The 17,286-nt window shown below is 42.0% G+C and overlaps 1 protein-coding gene across 4 annotated transcripts in view; it reads left to right on the top strand.

The window, feature by feature from the left end:
- Positions 1 to 17,286, top strand: part of CCN6 (cellular communication network factor 6) — a 52,721-nt gene that overhangs the window by 32,868 nt on the left and 2,567 nt on the right. Inside the window, exons 1-5 of one of the 4 annotated variants that reach the window (XM_067011679.1) lie at positions 809 to 905; positions 8,973 to 9,270; positions 13,375 to 13,617; positions 15,810 to 15,873; positions 17,087 to 17,280. In XM_067011679.1, the coding sequence (XP_066867780.1) occupies positions 858 to 905; positions 8,973 to 9,270; positions 13,375 to 13,617; positions 15,810 to 15,873; positions 17,087 to 17,183 (750 nt within the window). In that variant the 5' untranslated portion in view covers positions 809 to 857 and the 3' untranslated portion in view covers positions 17,184 to 17,280. Of the gene's footprint in view, positions 1 to 808; positions 906 to 8,972; positions 9,271 to 13,374; positions 13,618 to 15,809; positions 15,874 to 17,086; positions 17,281 to 17,286 lie in introns of those variants that run through there. The other 3 variants (XM_067011678.1, XM_059083637.2, XM_067011677.1) reach the window with 3 other exon arrangements.

Here is a 17,286-nt window from a genome sequence, read left to right on the forward strand (position 1 = left end):
CGGGACACAGGAGGACATGGGCTGGTGAGCACACATGCCAGGGAGGTGAGAATTAGAAGGAGAGGGGGGTAAAAATCTGTAATAAATTAAAAAAAATTCTTAATTTGTTAAATGAATGATTGCCACTAGTGTAATTGTCTTATCTTAGCCCCAAAAGATTGGGGTTAACTTTACTCTCATCTGTCATGGGGCTGGCAGCCACAGAAAGGGGCTTCTGTCAGGCCCTGCACTTCAGGCGTCCACCTGAGTTCAATCTACATTTTTTCCCCAAACCCAATCCACCTGCTATGAGGTATGTGTTATAACAGAGGTAAGTACAGGGCACTGTGAGTCGAAGCTGGGGAGTGAGGGAAGGCCTGTGGGAACCTGTTACCATGCGGAGGGAGAAGCCCGGACGGAGCAGGCTGTGATGGGGTGCTGTGGACAGAGGCCAGGCTGGTACCCTGTGCTTGAGGACCGGGGAAAGCAAGCAGCACAGAGAGGGCTTGGAGAGGCAAACCCAGACGAGAGGCTGAGGGCAAGGTGGGTAACTGCGTCTAACTTCACCATTTTGCCCAAGGCGGGCTCCGATCTCTAGAGCAGGTGGGACAGTTCCTCAAACAGCAGTCACCCCTGATCTGCCCTTCTCAGCCCCGGGAGGAGCGCGCTCCAGGCCACCGCGAAGGTAAATATGAGAAGAGTCGCCTGAAAGTAAACAGGGCAGTAAAAGGGATCCGGGAAAGCGAAAGCAGAGTCTGAGAGCAGGAGCGCGAAGTCAGGAGCCGGGAGGTGGAGGCGTGGGTCCTTTCTCCTGGAGAGACAGGGGAGCTTTGTGCGCTGGCTTCGCATCTCCGGCTGCGCGCGGCCGGGCCGGGGCCATGCGAGGGCCGCTCCTCTCCACGCTTCTCCTGGCTGCTCTGTCACAGGTACGTCCTGGCTCTCCCACCACTCCTTCCCCCAGGGGATGCGGCGACTCCCGTTTCCTCGGGTCAGAGATAAAAAGGAAGAGAAGATGGGGAAACAGGAGGGATGCATTCCTTGTGGAGCTACTTGTAGACGAATAGGGAGCCATTTTCCTCTCCAAATCGAGTCCTGTTTTGCTTCATTCGCTTCGGGAAAGAGTGAAAAACATTTCTCCCTTTCGGGGAAGGGCACTTAATCCTGCTTCCGATGTGTTTGAACAGCTCCCAGATTTTCATACGGTGTATTTTTTACTGGAGTCTGCTGGCACGGCTGCCCTGCGGGCGGGTGGCCGTGGTCCTCTGCGCACACAGAGCCGCTGGAAAAAGTGATCCTGGTGGCGTTCTTCAGCTAAGCCTGTCCTTGTTGGAAAGGAGCTTTTCGGAGCAAACATTTATATTTTTAAAACATTCTTTCTTTTTTCTTAACCCATGAGTTTTTCACTTTTCATGAGAAGGAATCAGTCCACGGGATTTTTAAGTATTTTGCGCAGCAGACCAAAGGGAAGTTTAATTTAATATGAGCAATTCTTTGCGTTAGTATTTTTTATTAAGACCATGAAAACAGGGTGACTTATTTATGGATTTATTTACATGGTGGAGGTTTTCGCTAGCCCAGAAGACAGAGCTTTTGAAACGTGGTTATTTAGAATACAGGGATGTGTCTGTGAGTTAATTTGATTGAGGCAGTAAGTAGTAGATGTATTTTAGAAAACAAGGGGTTGAAAATTGTTATATGTGGAGAGATTGAAGATTTTAAAAGGGTCATAACAAGAATGTCAGTGGTACCGTTATGCGGAGGGGTGCTTTTCCCCAGTAGGGGTGAGATGGGGTGGCCAATGCCTATTCCACTTCTCTTGAGAAAAAACCCTGTCATTTTTGTTGACTGAGAACTACAGCATCTCCCTAAACAGCAAATATTCCAACAGAGAGAGGTGTGCCCAAAGTAAAAAACAAAAACAAACACAAAAAGGGGTTAGAGAGAGAGAGAGCCACAAGAACATATTATGCTTAATGGCAAAGGTAAGGGCCTGATAATACCTACCATTTATAGAAAATCTACTATGTGCCATGCACTGTGCTATGCACTTTAGTCATTATCTTAATCCTCAAAATAACCTTGCAAAGTGGATATTATGAGCCCCGTTTTACAGAGGAGGATTGAGGCTCCAAGATCAAATAAATGAAAGTTACCTCAATCCCAGAGCTACACTAAAGCTCAGCTCTGTGGTCAAGACCCCTCATTGTTTCTGTTGTGTTATTCTGATAATTCTTTTGTTGTCTTGAGCTTTTGATTTTGAAAACAATCAAAATGTCTGAAGAAACAATTATATACAGTTTTTTACATTTACCCACATATTTGCCATTTCTGGGACCCTTGATTTCTTCCTGTATTTCTAAAGTACTATCTATTGTAATTTTCCCTTCAGACTGAAGAGCTTCCTTTAGTATTTCTTGTGAGACAGGTATGCTAGCAACAATGTCTCTCAGCTTTTGTGTATCTGGAAATGTCTTTAATTTTACCTTCATTTTAAAAAGATACTTCCACTGGAGAAAGAACCTGAGGTTGACAGTTTTTTTTTCTTTCAATGTTGTGTCTGGGGGCCTTGTTCTCCTTCTCCTCCTCCTTTTTTAAAGACATAGTTTTTTGGGCGTAGTTTTAGGGTCATAGCAAGTTTGAGAGGAAGGTACAGAGATTTCCTGTGCACCGCCTCCCCTCCACCCGCATTATCAGTGTCCCCCACAAAAGTGGTACACTTGTTACAACGGATAAACCACATTGGCACATCATAACCATCCAGAGTCCATCACTTACATTACGGTTCACTCTTGGTGTTGTACGTTCTGAGTTTGGACAGATGTGTAATGACATGTATCCACTGTGACAATACTGTACAGAGTATTTTCGCTGCCCTAAAAATCCTCTGTGCTCCACCTATTTATCCCTTCCCCCAACCCCTGGCAACCACTGATCTTTTTACTGTCTCCATAGTTTTGCCCTTTCCAGAATGTCATATAGTTGGAATCATACAGTATGTAGACTTTTCAGATTGGCCTCTCTCACTTAGTGGTATGCATGTCTTTTCAAGGCTTGATAGCTCATTTCCTTTTAGCACTGAATAATGTTCCATTGTCTGGATGTATCCCAGTTTATCCACTCACCTCTTGAAGAACATCTTGGTTTCCTTCTTTTGATGAGAAGTCAGATCTCATACTTATTGTTATTCTCCTGTGTGTAATACTCCCCCTTTCTCAGGCTGATTCCAAGATTTCCTCTTTATCCTTAGTTTTCAACTGTGTTACCTTGTGACCTTGGAGATCATATAGAAATGCTTCCAGACTGGAAAGATAAACAGGTGTCCCCAGGTGGGAAGTTTGGGGAACGGGCACTTCATTAGAGGGAGCAACATGAGGAAAAGCCTGACCTCAGAAGAGGAGAGACTGACCTGGTGCCTCTTGTCAGGTGCATGGCATAGGAGGAGAGTGCATTGAGTGCCACTGCTAGAGAGGGAGGCGGGGACCAGCACACAGAGGATTTAGATGCTCAGAAGTCTGGACCGTATACTGTTGACAGTGGGGAGCCACTGGATGGGCTTCAAGGAGATGAGGAGTAAAAACAGATACAGTGTTTTTTTTTTAATTAAAATTTTTTTTTATTTTATTATTTTTTTATACAGCAGGTTCTTATTAGTTATCCATTTATACATATTAGTGTATACATGTCAATCCCAATCTCCCAATTCATCCCACCACCGCCTCCCCCCTGCCACTTTCCCTCCCTTGGTGTCCATACGTTTGTTCTCTACATCTGTGTCTCTATTTCTGCCCTGCAAACTGGTTCATCTGTACCATTTTTCTAGGTTCCACATATGTGCGTTAATATACGATATTTGTTTTTCTCTTTCTGACTTACTTCACTCTGTGTGACAGTCTCTAGATCCATCCACGTCTCTACAAATGACCCAATTTCATTCCTTTTTATGGCTGAGTAATACTCCATTGTATATATGTACCACACCTTTATCCATTTGTCTGTCAATGGGCATTTAGGTTGCTTCCATGACCTGGCTATTGTAAATAGTGCTGCAATGAACATTGGGGTGCATGTGTCTTTCTGAATTATGGTTTTCTCTGGGTATATGCCCAGTAGTGGGATTGCTGGGTCATATGGTAATTCTATTTTTAGTTTATTAAGGAACCTCCATACTGTTCTCCGTAGTGGTTGTATCAATTTACATTCCCACCAACAGTACAAGAGGGTTCCCTTTTCTCCACACCCTCTCCAACATTTGTTGTTTGTTGATTTTCTGATGATGCCCATTCTAACTGGTGTGAGGTGATACCTCATTGTAGTTTTGATTTGCATTTCTTTAGTAATTAGTGATGTTGAGCAGCTTTTCATGTGCTTCTTGGCCATCTGTATGTCTTCTTTGGAGAAATGTCTGTTTAGGTCTTCTGCCCATTTTTGGATTGGGTTGTTTGTCTTTTTAATATTGAGCTGCATGAGCTGTTTATATATTTTGGAGATTAATCCTTTGTCCATTGATTTGTTTGCAAATATTTTCTCCCATTCTGAGGGTTGTCTTTTCGTCTTGTTTGTAGTTTCCTTTGCTTTGCAAAAGGTTTGAAGTTTCATTAGGTCCCATTTGTTCATTTTTGTTTTTATTTCCATTACTCTAGGAGGTGGGTCAAAAAAGATCTTGCTGTGCTTTATGTCAAAGGGTGTTTTTCCTATGTTTTCCTCAAAGAGTTTTATAGTGTCTGGTCTCATTTAAGTCTCTAATCCATTTTGAGTTTATTTTTGTTTATGGTGTTAGGGAGTGTTCTAATTTCATTCTTTTACATGTAGCTGTCCAGTTTTCCCAGCACCACTTATTGAAGAGATTGTCTTTTCTCCATTGTATATCCTTGCCTCCTTTGTCACAGATTAGTTGACCATAGGTGCGTGGGTTTATCTCTGGGCTTTCTATCCTGTTCCATTGATCTATATTTCTGTTTTTGTGCCAGTACCATATTGTCTTGATTACTGTAGCTTTGTAGTATAGTATGAAGTCAGGGAGTCTGATTCCTCCAGCTCTGTTTTTTTCCCTCAAGACTGCTTTGGCTATTTGGGGTCTTTTGTGTGTCCATACAAATTTTATTTGTGAATTCTATCAAACATTTAAAGAAGAGCTAACACCCACTCTTCTCAAACTCTTCCAAAAAATTGCAGAGGAAGGAACACTCCCAAACTCATTCTATGAGGCCACCATCACCCTGATATCAAAACCAGACAAAGATACTACAAAAAAAGAAAATTACAGACCAATATCACTGATGAATATAGATGCAAAAATCCTCAACAAAATACTAGCAAACAGAATCCAACAACACATTAAAAGGATCATACAACATGATCAAGTGGGATTTATCCCAGGGATGCAAGGATTCTTCAATATACACAAATCAATCAATGTGATACACCATAGTAACAAACTGAAGTCTAGAAACCATATGATCATCTCAATAGATGCAGAAAAAGCTTTTGACAAAATTCAACACCAATTTATAATAAAAACTCTCCAGAAAGTGGGCATAGAGGGAACCCACCTCAACGTAATAAAGGCCATATATGACAAACACACAGCAAACATCATTCGCAATGGTGAAAAACTGAACACATTTCCTCTAAGATTAGGAAAAAGACAAGGATGTCCACTCTCACCACTCTTATTCAACATAGTTTTGGAAGTCCTAGCCATGGCAATCAGAAAAGAAAAAGAAATAAAAGGAATACAAATTGGAAAAGAAGAAGTAAAACTGTCACTGTTTGCAGATGACATGATACTATACATAGAGAATCCTAAAGATCCCACCAGAAAACTACTAGAGCTAATCAATGAATTTGGTAAAGTTGCAGGATACAAAATTAATGCACAGAAATGTCTTGCATTCCTATACACTAATGATGAAAAATCTGAAAGAGAAACTAAGGAAACACTCCCATTTACCATTGCAAGAAAAAGAATGAAATACCTAGGAATAAACCTACCTAGGGAGACAAAAGACCTGTAGGCAGAAAACTATACGACACTGATGAAAGAAATTAAAGATGATACCAACAGATGGAGAGATATACCATGTTCTTGGATTGGAAGAATCAATATTGTGAAAATGACTCTACTACCCAAAGCAATCTACAGATTCAATGCAATCCCTATCAAATTACCAATGGCATTTTTTACACAACTAGATACAGTGTTTTTTGTTTGTTTTGTTTTTTTGTGTGGAGATGCTGGGGACTGACAGATATGTTTTTTAAGAGCTCCTTAAAGCTGTGACGTGGTAGATTTGTTGAAGTCATTCTTGAGGGAGGGAGACCGGTTAGGAACTTACTGCAGTAGTACTTGGTAGTGGTGAAAATGAGGGAAGAGTGACTAGTTTTAGGCGTATATGGATGATAAGCAGGATTAGTTGTTAAATGACTATGGGAGGTGAGGGAGAGGAAGATGACCTGGATGACTCCTAGCTTCCTATCTCCAGGGTATGGAGAAGCTGTCAATGGCAATGTTGAGTTTGGGACGTGAGTTTTTCCTGTAGGATGTTCTAGTGGAGACATCCAGTAGGCAGCCAGCTGTATGGGTCTGCACTCAGAGGAGCAGTCCTGGATGGAAATTTAGATTTGAATCTGCATAGGGTCAAAAATGAAGGCAAGGGGGTCGATGAGATGGTCAAGAGACAGTGTGCAGGGTGAGAACAGCAATACATTAAGGTCACGAAACACCAGTGAGCTTAGATCCAAGTCAAACGCAGGGTAACAGGAGCCTGCAAAGGAGATTGAGAAAGTATGTCCAGAGGTAGGGGTAGAACTGGGTAGGGGCATGGGGCTGGTGTTATGAAAGCCAAGAGTTGAGAGTCCAACACCTTAGAGAGGAGAGGACGGAAAGTTCATGACCATGAGCCCAGCTGAGAGGCCACCGGACCCGGCAAGGGGTCCCTGGTAACCACGTCTGAACCTGGGCAAGAATGTGAAGCAGGAGCTCACTATTTGTAGCCTTGATATTCTGCTCCTCTACAGTTGGGATTTCCATTGTCCCTCCTCCTCCAGAAGCCCAGCACTGTATCCTCAGAGTCTATTCTCACATGGTATATTCAACTCAAATAGTAGCTGAAAGTGTTCCTCTGGGGAATACATGTCTCATCAGTGGTAAGAAAAAAGGCTGAAGACTTAATGGTAGAATTTCAAACAGAATCTTTTAAATGTAGGGTTGTTGTTTGTTTTTTTCTGATTCTTTCTTTTTTATTGTCCAAACTTTTTTTTTATTAGCTATTTTATACATAATAGTTATATATGTCAATCCCAATCCCCCAATTCATCCCCCACCCCACCGCTTTCCCCACTTGGTGTCCCTTAAATGTAGGGTTTTTGAGCTGGAAAGAGGTTTAGGATGTCTGAATCAGTCCAACTGCCTTCAGTTCTATCAGATAAAAATTGAGAGTTAATTACAGAAATTACTTGCCAGGCGCTGTGCTGAGTGCCAGTTGTACACCAGCAAGTGAACCTCAAGTCCCTGTGGTTGGGTAGCTTTAGGGTGAGTGGAGAAGACAGGCACTTATACACTAACTTCCGTACACTGACAGGTGAAAGGGAGCACGGAGAAGTTATAGAAAGTCTTCTGGAGAAGGTGGTAACTCAGTGAAGGAGTGGGGGGCAGGTGAAGAAGGTTACAGGTAGAAGGAACGGCCTCAGACATGCAGGGAACCGCAGGCACTTTCACTTGCCGGAAGCTAAGGAATCTAAGGAATGCCAGAGACGAGGAGGCCCGTGACTGTTGTGCTCAGCAGCTTGGACTTCCCTGCAGGTCGCTGACCTTCGGGTGTGAGGGATGAAGGAGATGGAACAGGTGAGGTTGATTTCGGCTTCCTGGCTTGGGGAGCTCAGGGGATGATGCCACCATTCAGTAAAATGGGGACTAGCCGAGAGCAGTTTCTTGTGGGGAGGGAGAAAGTGAGGGGCTTGTGGGACACCAAAGTGGGATATACCCCGTAGAGATGAATGAGTTAGTTGTGAGCTCAGGGAGAGCGTCTGGGCTAGAGAGGAAAAACAGACGCAGAGATTCGGTGATCTGTTCAATATCAAAGCTGGCTGGTGGCAAGACCTGGCCTAGGGAAGGGAGGAAGGTAAGGACTGAGAGCTCAGGCTCTGGAAGCTGCCTGCCTGGTGTTAAGTCCCTCTTCTTCCACTTACCTGATATGTGACCTGGAGCAGGTTAAGCAATCAGAGCCCCATGGTCCTCCCTTGTAAAATGGGGTGTATTGTTTCCTATTGCTACTGAATAAATTGCTACAGTCTTCAAACAGCACAGATTTATTATCTTACAGTTCTGGCATCTGTAGTCTGGAAACAGAGCTAAAATCAAGGCAGGGCTGTGTTCCTTCCGGGGAGTCTAGGGGAGAATCTGTCCTTTGCCTTTTCCAGCCTTTATAAGCTGCCTGCATTACTTGGCTTGTGACGCCCCACTTCAGCAGCAGCATCCTGTTACCTCTGCTTCTAGCATCACATCTTCTCGGACACACCTGCCTCTCTCCTTCCCTTGTAAGGAAGAGTAGATTGCAGGGGAGAATTGGGAGTTTGTTTTTGGTCACGTGAAGTTTGCTATGCCTGTCGAATATCTAAGTGGAGATCTGTTAAGTAGGCAGTTTGAGTTCAGAAGAGAGGCCTGGGTGGAGATATGAGATACAGTGAGGGAAGTTACTTCAGAGGTCTTTACCCACAGGGGGTTTCACTGTTTAGAGATGAAGGTGATGAGAAGGAACTAGCAGAGGAGACTGAGAAGGAGCCATCAGTGAGAAAGGAGGAGTAAGAGTCATGTGTTGGAAGCTGAGTGCAGAAGAGTTTAAGGAGCGAGTGATCATGTCAAATACTGATAGATACTATTATTATTACAATTCACCAGACTATATTCTCGTACTCTGGGGGAAATCTATTTCCAGAAAACCTCTGAAATTAGTTTGAGGAACCATTTCTAACATCACCTTTGTTGTCAAATGAAGTTCTACTGCAGGGCCAGGGGCACTGGGCTGTTAGACACGGCACCCGAAGGAAGGCCTGGTGAGGTAGCAGAAGTGCACCATCGTCACCAGTTTTGTCACTGGCCCTGTCAGTGCGCTCACCAGAAGCCCAGCTGCCCTCCTGGAGTGAGCCTGCTGAGGGATGGCTGTGGATGCTGTAAAATCTGTGCCAGGCAACCAGGGGACACCTGCAACGAAGCTGACCTCTGCGACCCCCACAAAGGGCTGTACTGTGACTACTCAGCAGGCGGGCCTAGGTACGAGACTGGAGTGTGTGCATGTAAGTGTTTCCTTCTGCACTGGCCGGCGAATGTGGAGTCTAGACAGGAGTTTTGTCTGCAATGGTTACTTTGGAATAATCAGCTTAATGTGACTAAATATGAGGTGGGTTTAGTTTCCATGCACCAGTGAGACTAGCCTTCTCATATACGGACACCACGTGAAATGAGCAGATGTTACACACACATTCAGAAACCTGTTAACTTTTATTGCATTGAAATGATCTTGAAGTTTTTCTCAGGTAATTGCTTTTAATGATAAAAACAGGAGAAATTATGTAAACAGTCTGACTCATTAAAGTGCTACAAATGACAGCTTTCGTTAATACTGTCAGAAGCAATCTGAATTCAACCTTTTCTGTGACTAAAAAATAATCTTTTTTAAAATGTAAGGATGTAGGGCTTCCCTGGTGGCGCAGTGGTTGAGAGTCCGCCTGCCGATGCAGGGGACGCGCGTTCGTGCCCCGGTCCGGGAAGATCCCACGTGCCGCGGAGCGGCTGCGCCCGTGAGCCATGGCTGCTGAGCCTGCGCGTCCGGAGCCTGTGCTCCGCAATGGGAGAGGCCACAGCAGTCAGAGGCCCGCGTACTGCAAAAAAAAAAAATAATAATAAAGTAAGGATGTATATCTAGTATTCAGACATACAGCTTTAATCTCAGCCTTCCCAACTAACCATCAAGTTACTGTACTTTTAAAATTTATTTTTAAAAATTTTTTGGCTGCGTTGGGTCTTCGTTGCTGCACACGGGCTTTCTCTAGTTGCAGCGAGCGGGGGCTACTCTTCGTTGCGGTGCGCGGGCTTCTCACTGCGGTGGCTTCTCTTGTTGTGGAAGATGGCCTAGAGCTCGCAGGCTCTATAGGGCAGGCTCAGTAGTTGTGGCGCACGGGCTTAGTTGCTCCACATCATGTGGGATCTTCCCAGACCAGGGCTCGAACCCATGTCGCCTGCATTGGCAGACGGATTATTAACCACTGCACCACCAGGGAAGCCCAAGTTACTATACTTTTTACTGAAGCACATTTGTAAAAAAGAAGGTAGGGGCACCCCACATCACAACAGGATCCTCAGCTTTATGGGCCTTAGCTCTGGAGACTGCTTGAGACCATCTAAACCTATGCCTTGACAATAATTCAGGATACCGATTTATTGAAGATTAAAAAATAAAATTTCTAAGGGAAGAGAAATACTCATGTCAGCTGGGTGGTTAAGTTACTCTGTAGAAAAGTCTAAGTGGGAAGGAACACTACTAGCAGAAGTTTGGTTGTAAGTATGGAATGAGAGCACATCTCTAGAGTTGGACTGAATGTGTGGAACAGTTCAAGTTGATAGCCTGATGCCCCTGTTAGCACTTGACTATTGTATATTGGTTAAGAATGTAGGCTCTGGGTTCAAATTCTGCGTTCTGTCTGCTGAGTGACCTTGATCAAGTTGCTTAACCTCTCTGTGCCTCAGTTATATCATATGTACTTCCTATTTTGTAGAGTTGTTAGGAGGATCAAATGAAATGAAGACACAAAACCCAAACACCTAACACAATATCTGGTATGTAGTAAATTCTCAAAAGTGTTAGCTATTACTTATGGAAATTCAACAGGTAAAACATGATCTATCAGACTCTGGCATTCAGGTTACCCCTTTCTCCCAAACAGTGCCAGGCAAGGTATTTCATTAACCTAACACTTAGTGAGCATCCACTACTGAGCTAGACACTGTGACCAGCAGGTGGGGACACAACAGGGAAAAAAGAGATACAGCTCCTGCCCTCACGGAATCAAAGTTTATTGTGTCAGACAGATCTTTCCACAAGTAATTTTATGTACAACGTGATGAGTATTGTAACAGAGCACAGCCATGAGGATTGGGGGTGAGGATGATCTATCACTGGGGTCACAAACTATGGCTCAGGGACCAAATCCGCCCCACAGTCTGTTTCTGTAAATAATGTTTTATCAGAGAACAGCCACACCAGTTCAGTTACATGTAGTCTGTGGCTGCTTTACAATAGCAGGGTCTAGTAGTTGCAACAGAGACCGAATGGCCTATAAAGGCTTAAGATATAACTTTACGGAGAATGTGCTGATTCATCATATAGAACAATGGGTTTTAAACTTTTTGGTCTGAGGATCCCTTTAGTCTTAGAAACTAAAGAGGACCCAAAGAGCTTTTGTTTATGTGAGTTATCTCTTGGTATTTAATGGATTAGAAATTTAAAAATATTTACTAATACATTTAAAAATAAACCCATTGCAAATTAATAAGAATAATATATTATTTGTGAAAAAATTTTACTTTAAAAACAAAGAAATTTAGAGAAGAGTGGAAGTGGAATTGTTTTACATTTTTGCAAATCTCTCTAATGTCTAGCTTAACAGCAGATAGATAGATTCTTACATCTGCTTCTGCATTCAATATATTGCTATATGTTGTTTTAGTTTGGAATATATGAAGGGATTCCAGCCTCACACAGATATGTTGTTGGAAAAGGAAGGAATGTTTTAACAGACTTTTCAGATAATTGTGAATATTCTTTTTTCATATTATATTAAAACTTGAGAAGTGGAGTTTCTTAAAAATTAGCTGCATCACTGCTAATCATGTGGAATCGGAAACCAAATCAATGAACTTTTCAAACTCTGTGACATTAAAATACATTCCTCTATTCAGAGACCCACTTGGAATGGGGCTTTTCCTCATGTATAATTTTGTAATACCATGCATTGGTTATTTGGAAAATACCAGTTTGGAACAATTGGTTATATAGATGTTTTTAAAAATCACATTAGTTAGTACCAAAATTATCAGAAAAGTCTACATATTGGGTAGCTATAAAGATTTCAGTGGTGGACACAAGTTTTCCAAAATTCTAATTTTTGCTCAAAAGCTTAAATTCTGTCACTGGCAACAAGTACTGTCAGTTGTCTTCCTTGAAGTGACAGGCTCGTTTCGTTGATTTTCAAGAAAATGTCTGCCAAATACCCGAGTCTGAATAACCATGAGGTATCTGTCAATCATTTCTTCAGGGGAAATTACCACTAAAAAAGTGGTTAGTTCGGCCCACAACTCAAACAATAACATAGGTGCTTTTCCTCGAGATAACTATTGTACTTTGGTACAATATCTAGAGAAAGGCTCTATGTAACTTCCTGTTTTGTCACCCAGAATATTAAAAGGACATGATATTTGATCACTCAGATTTTTTTTTTTTTTTTTTTTTTTTTCCGGTATGCGGGCCTCTCACTGTTGTGGCCTCTCCCGTTGCGGAGCACAGGCTCCGGACGCACAGGCCTAGTGGCCATGGCTCACGGGCTTAGTTGCTCCGCGGCATGTGGGATCTTCCCGGACCAGGGCACGAACCCGTGTTTCCTGCATCGGCAGGCGGATTCTCAACCACTGCGCCACCAGGGAAGCCCGATCACTCAGATTTAATAAAATTAGTAATTTTTACTGTCATTAAGGACATTCTTAGGTAGAACTAAGAACTTTAAAAAACAGTACACTTATGTACAAGTGTATGGCAAGGAAAAATAGTGACTGACTGCCAGCTGCTTTAGCGTGACTCAAAAGCAGCAGTGGCTGCTTTTGCACCATCAGTACAAATGTCAACACAGTGAAGTCAGTCACATCTTAGTATTCTGAAAAGGTTTTGACCTTCCAGTTCTGTGAAAGGTCATCAGTTACTGTGCAGTACTGTAAACAAATTATGATCTCTTCACCCATTCGCTTATCCTAACTTCCTAGGAATATATCCCAGCCTGTTGCTGGGCATCTGGGGATATCTGTCTCACCAGCCATCAACCCAGCTCTGAGGTTTACAGTCATTATCCCGGTGCTATACTCATAGTGCTTTTTTAATTAACTTTGCTCAAGAACAGGGAACAGGGTCTTAATTTTGAAGGTGACTACTCAGGGCTGATAATCTACGATATAATGAAAATGTCTCATTTTCACCTTTTACAGATGTTCTGTGAAGGAGGTTTCAGATGTGGCCTAAAAAATTGAGAACGATATTTCATAAAGGAGATAGCAATTTACTCTATGGTTTACAACTGGAAGTCTAGACTATCAGTTATGGCTTCTTTGGTGATTTTGCTCTATTCTCTTTTCAGACCTTGTAGCTGTGGGATGTGAGTTTAACAGGGTACATTATCATAATGGCCAAGTGTTTCAGCCCAATGCCCTGTTTAGCTGCCTCTGTGTGAGCGGGGCCATTGGATGCACACCTCTGTTCATACCAAAGCCGGCTGACAGGCACTGCTCAGGGGCTAAAGGTGGGAAGAAGACCGATCAGTCAAAATGTGGCCTGGGGTCATCACAACAGCAGCTGTCAACAAGCTACAAAACAATGCCAGGTACTCATAAGTAGAGCTCTCTCTCATGTATGACTTTGCCTGCTTTTCTTTCATGTTCCTTTTATGTACCATAGGAACTAGGTAGGTACTTACTGATTGGTGATCAGTGTGAGATTTAGTGTGAGTGTGCCATCATACTCAGTCTCTACCTCAGGCAGGTATGCTCTGAGTATGTGAAAAGGGAACTTTATCATGTTTTAGATTTTTTCCTTTTTTTCTTTTTTAGCTGCGCAGCTCATGGGATTTCAGTTCCCTGGCCAGGGGTTGAACCCACGCGACGGCAGAGAGAGCGCTGAATCCTAACCACTAGATCACTAGTGAACTCCCCAAATATTCCAGTTTTTGAAAGCTCTACTAGGTCAGGAAAACTCTTCTAAACTCTTACTACCTCTACTTATTTCCATTTAACTTCTTCTCAGGAAAACTGATCAAATATTATCCACATATACCCTGGCCTGGAAAAACTTTTATCTGTATTGTTCTATTATGGGCAAGATGTATGAACCATCCAGTTCCAAAAATTTCCAAAGGCAACTTTTCCATGTGGTAAAAGCAGAAATGGAAGGCTATGATCAAAAATATTTGAGGGTACATTGATTTGTAAACATTTCTAAAAACAGATAAAACTACTAAAAAATTACCCTTTCATTCACTGAAAATGAAGCTTAACAATTACCAACTTCTCTAAATAAATGTGCACACAGGCATTTTTAAGTAGGTTACCCAGGTATGTATGTAGTCAGACACTTGTAATGAGAATCTTTATTACTCATCTGGAGCACCTGGCCATTTACAGTTGGCATCAGTATATTCACAAACCTTGTAGTTTGGTCTGCTCTAAGCTAGCATCTTATTTAGGTGCCAGGGTTTTCTGGGGACAGGAGTTTCAAAAATGCCAGCAGATGAAGCACAGGTAAGGAAGGACTCAAAAAGGGCAATATTGATGCCTGGTTATTATTCACATCTGTGCTTTCATCCAAAAATTAAGAATGCCTTTTGCTTGAAATTTGGAGCTTAGTAAATGAAAGGTGCCATGGAAATATGGAATACATATGTATGCTAAAGACTCCTAAATTCACTTATGTGGATAGTTAATAAAAGCAACTATAATCAGAGAAATGAGTCTTAGATCTTTAAAAACAAATTCTTAAAGGAACATCCTCTGGGATTCCAATTATGCTAATTAATTCAAAAAACTTTAACAGGTTACGGCAAATAGGCATTCACCATCCATGGTTTTCAGCTAACCATGTGATATTGCTAATGCTCTAAAACTTTTGAAAATATAAGCCAAATTTTTTTTTTTTAACAAAGGTACAAGAACAGTTGATTTTCTGCATTGGATCTTAGTGACTCAGTGTTAAGTTCTTAGAACCCATGCGTGAACCTCCCTGGTGAGACCACCGTAGAATAGCAGTTGTCCCCAAGGCCAGGCCTTTGGGTCACGGTCAAGTTGGTTTCATTTGTGAAGTCAGAGCAGTTTCAGTGGATTCACTTGGAACCTGGTTGGAGGAGGCATAGATAGTCATTCTTAGTGGTCAGTACTTTGCTACAAAAAATGAGAAAATCTCCCAAGTGCTCTCTGGTAATTAAAATATAGGCCTAGATATGTTTCAAAGGAAGTATATGTTCAGTTTAATGTTTCTCCTCTGCTTAACTTTGAAACTGTACTTATGGGCCCAAACAGGAGTTTGCTTTCAAAGTTGAGCACAATGACACACACATACTTTAAGATGTATTTTTTTTTTTTTTTTTTTTTTCCGGTACGCGGGCCTCTCACTGCTGTGGCCTCTCCCATTGCGGAGCACAGGCTCCGGACGTGCAGGCTCCGTGGCATGTGGGACCTTCCCAGACCGGGGCACGAACCTGTGTCCCCTGCATCGGCAGGCGGACTCGCAACCACTGCGCCACCAGGGAAGCCCTTAAGATGTATTTGTGATAGTAATTTATATACTTAATTAATTCCAGTCTACGGTTGGAATCTAGCTTTTGCTTGGTCAGCAGGAAGCATGCAATGACATAATGCCCCTGTGCTTTTCTCACTGCTCACCAAACACTGAACTTGTACACTTTGAAAATTTCTTCTAGTTTTCTTGACCTTTATAATGAATGTTAAGCAGATTCCTGAACTGCAGCTCTTGGCTTAACTTTCTTGGTAATATAATAATCTAATCTACCTTTATTTATTGCAGATGCATGCCACGCTTTTAACCTGCTTCCCGTGCTGAGGTCTTTAAACTGTCACCTACCTTCCAGGTATCTCCATTTTTCTGCTTCCTCTCCCTCAGTTCTATGTGCAATGGCAAGATTCTACTGTAATAACACAACAGTATCAAAGTATCATTTTATTCAAAGATAGCACATACTTCAAAGTGACTCTTCCCTATCAAGAAGGCATTTTTTTTGGGGGGGGGGGTTCCTTTTTAAACTGACATTTTAAAGTAATGTAGCCTGAATTTTGCTGTGTTAATTGCAGACTCAAATCTCCACCTTACTCCCAAAGCACCCACTTTAGGATGCATATTAACCTGAAGGAAATGCTTTGAGACAGTGAACCAATTAGTTTGCTTAAAGTGAACCAAGTGCCTGATTCATTCATGAGCAGAACAAGAGGGAAGCTCCCCGTGGATTTACAAGATGGAACAATTATTATGCACTCTTTATATTTTCATTATTCACCCCCTTCCCCTCCCTTGTTTCTCCTAAGCTGCAGGCAGTGGAGGGGGGGGGGCTCTGTCTATCCAACCCACTCACCCATAGATCCGTCCATGCATTCCGAAGTGATATGAAATGTCTAGACAACAGAGGGAATACCATAGGCCTGATACCATAGGGAATGTAAGTTAAGCTGAATGAATAAAATAGATTGCACGTTTTTCATGACTTAGTGTAAGTATTTAGGTTAGTTCAGTGTAACGTAGAGAATTTTCTAAAAGACTAGATTTTAAAAAGTGGAGAATAACTGGTCTCACTGATAGCTGAATTCTCAAATGTAACTTTTGTATTGTAGATTTTAACATCACGAAATTTAACAGTAAGACCACCTTGTTCTGATTAATATCTTGAATTCCCTAATCCTACTAATGTCTCTTGCAACATCTGTTGAAAATAACATGAAGCATGAGGCAAGAACCAGGGAAAAGGCAGATGTCCATCAAAGCATAAGCTTGTTTAGTTCTCAGAGGATGGGCTAAGCAGAAAGAAGCAAATGGGTACTTTACTCAGTTTTTCAAAGATAAAGTATTTTTAGTCCTCCTAAGATACTGCACCGTAATACTTGATTGAAAGATAATTTGGGGAGTGGGAAAAAGATAATGATTAATTAGACCATAAGCTTATTTTATTCTGAGTTACTTTATATAAAGTTCAGATCTATTAACTATTAGCTTAAAAATAACGATTAAAAATTATCTACCTACATGAATACATATATATTTATACACATGCACTCCTTCCTCCTTTCCTTTAGCTTACAGGAATCTCCCACTTATTTGGAAAAGAAAATGTCTTGTGCAAGCAACAAAGTGGACCCCTTGCTCCAGAACATGTGGGATGGGCATATCTAATAGGGTAACCAATGAAAACAGCAACTGTGAAATGAGAAATGAGAAAAGACTGTGCTACATTCAGCCTTGCGACAGTAATATATCAAAAACAGTAAAGGTAAAG

The sequence above is a fragment of the Kogia breviceps genome, chromosome 13 (genome assembly GCF_026419965.1).
Source record: "Kogia breviceps isolate mKogBre1 chromosome 13, mKogBre1 haplotype 1, whole genome shotgun sequence".
NCBI lineage: Eukaryota > Metazoa > Chordata > Mammalia > Artiodactyla > Physeteridae > Kogia > Kogia breviceps.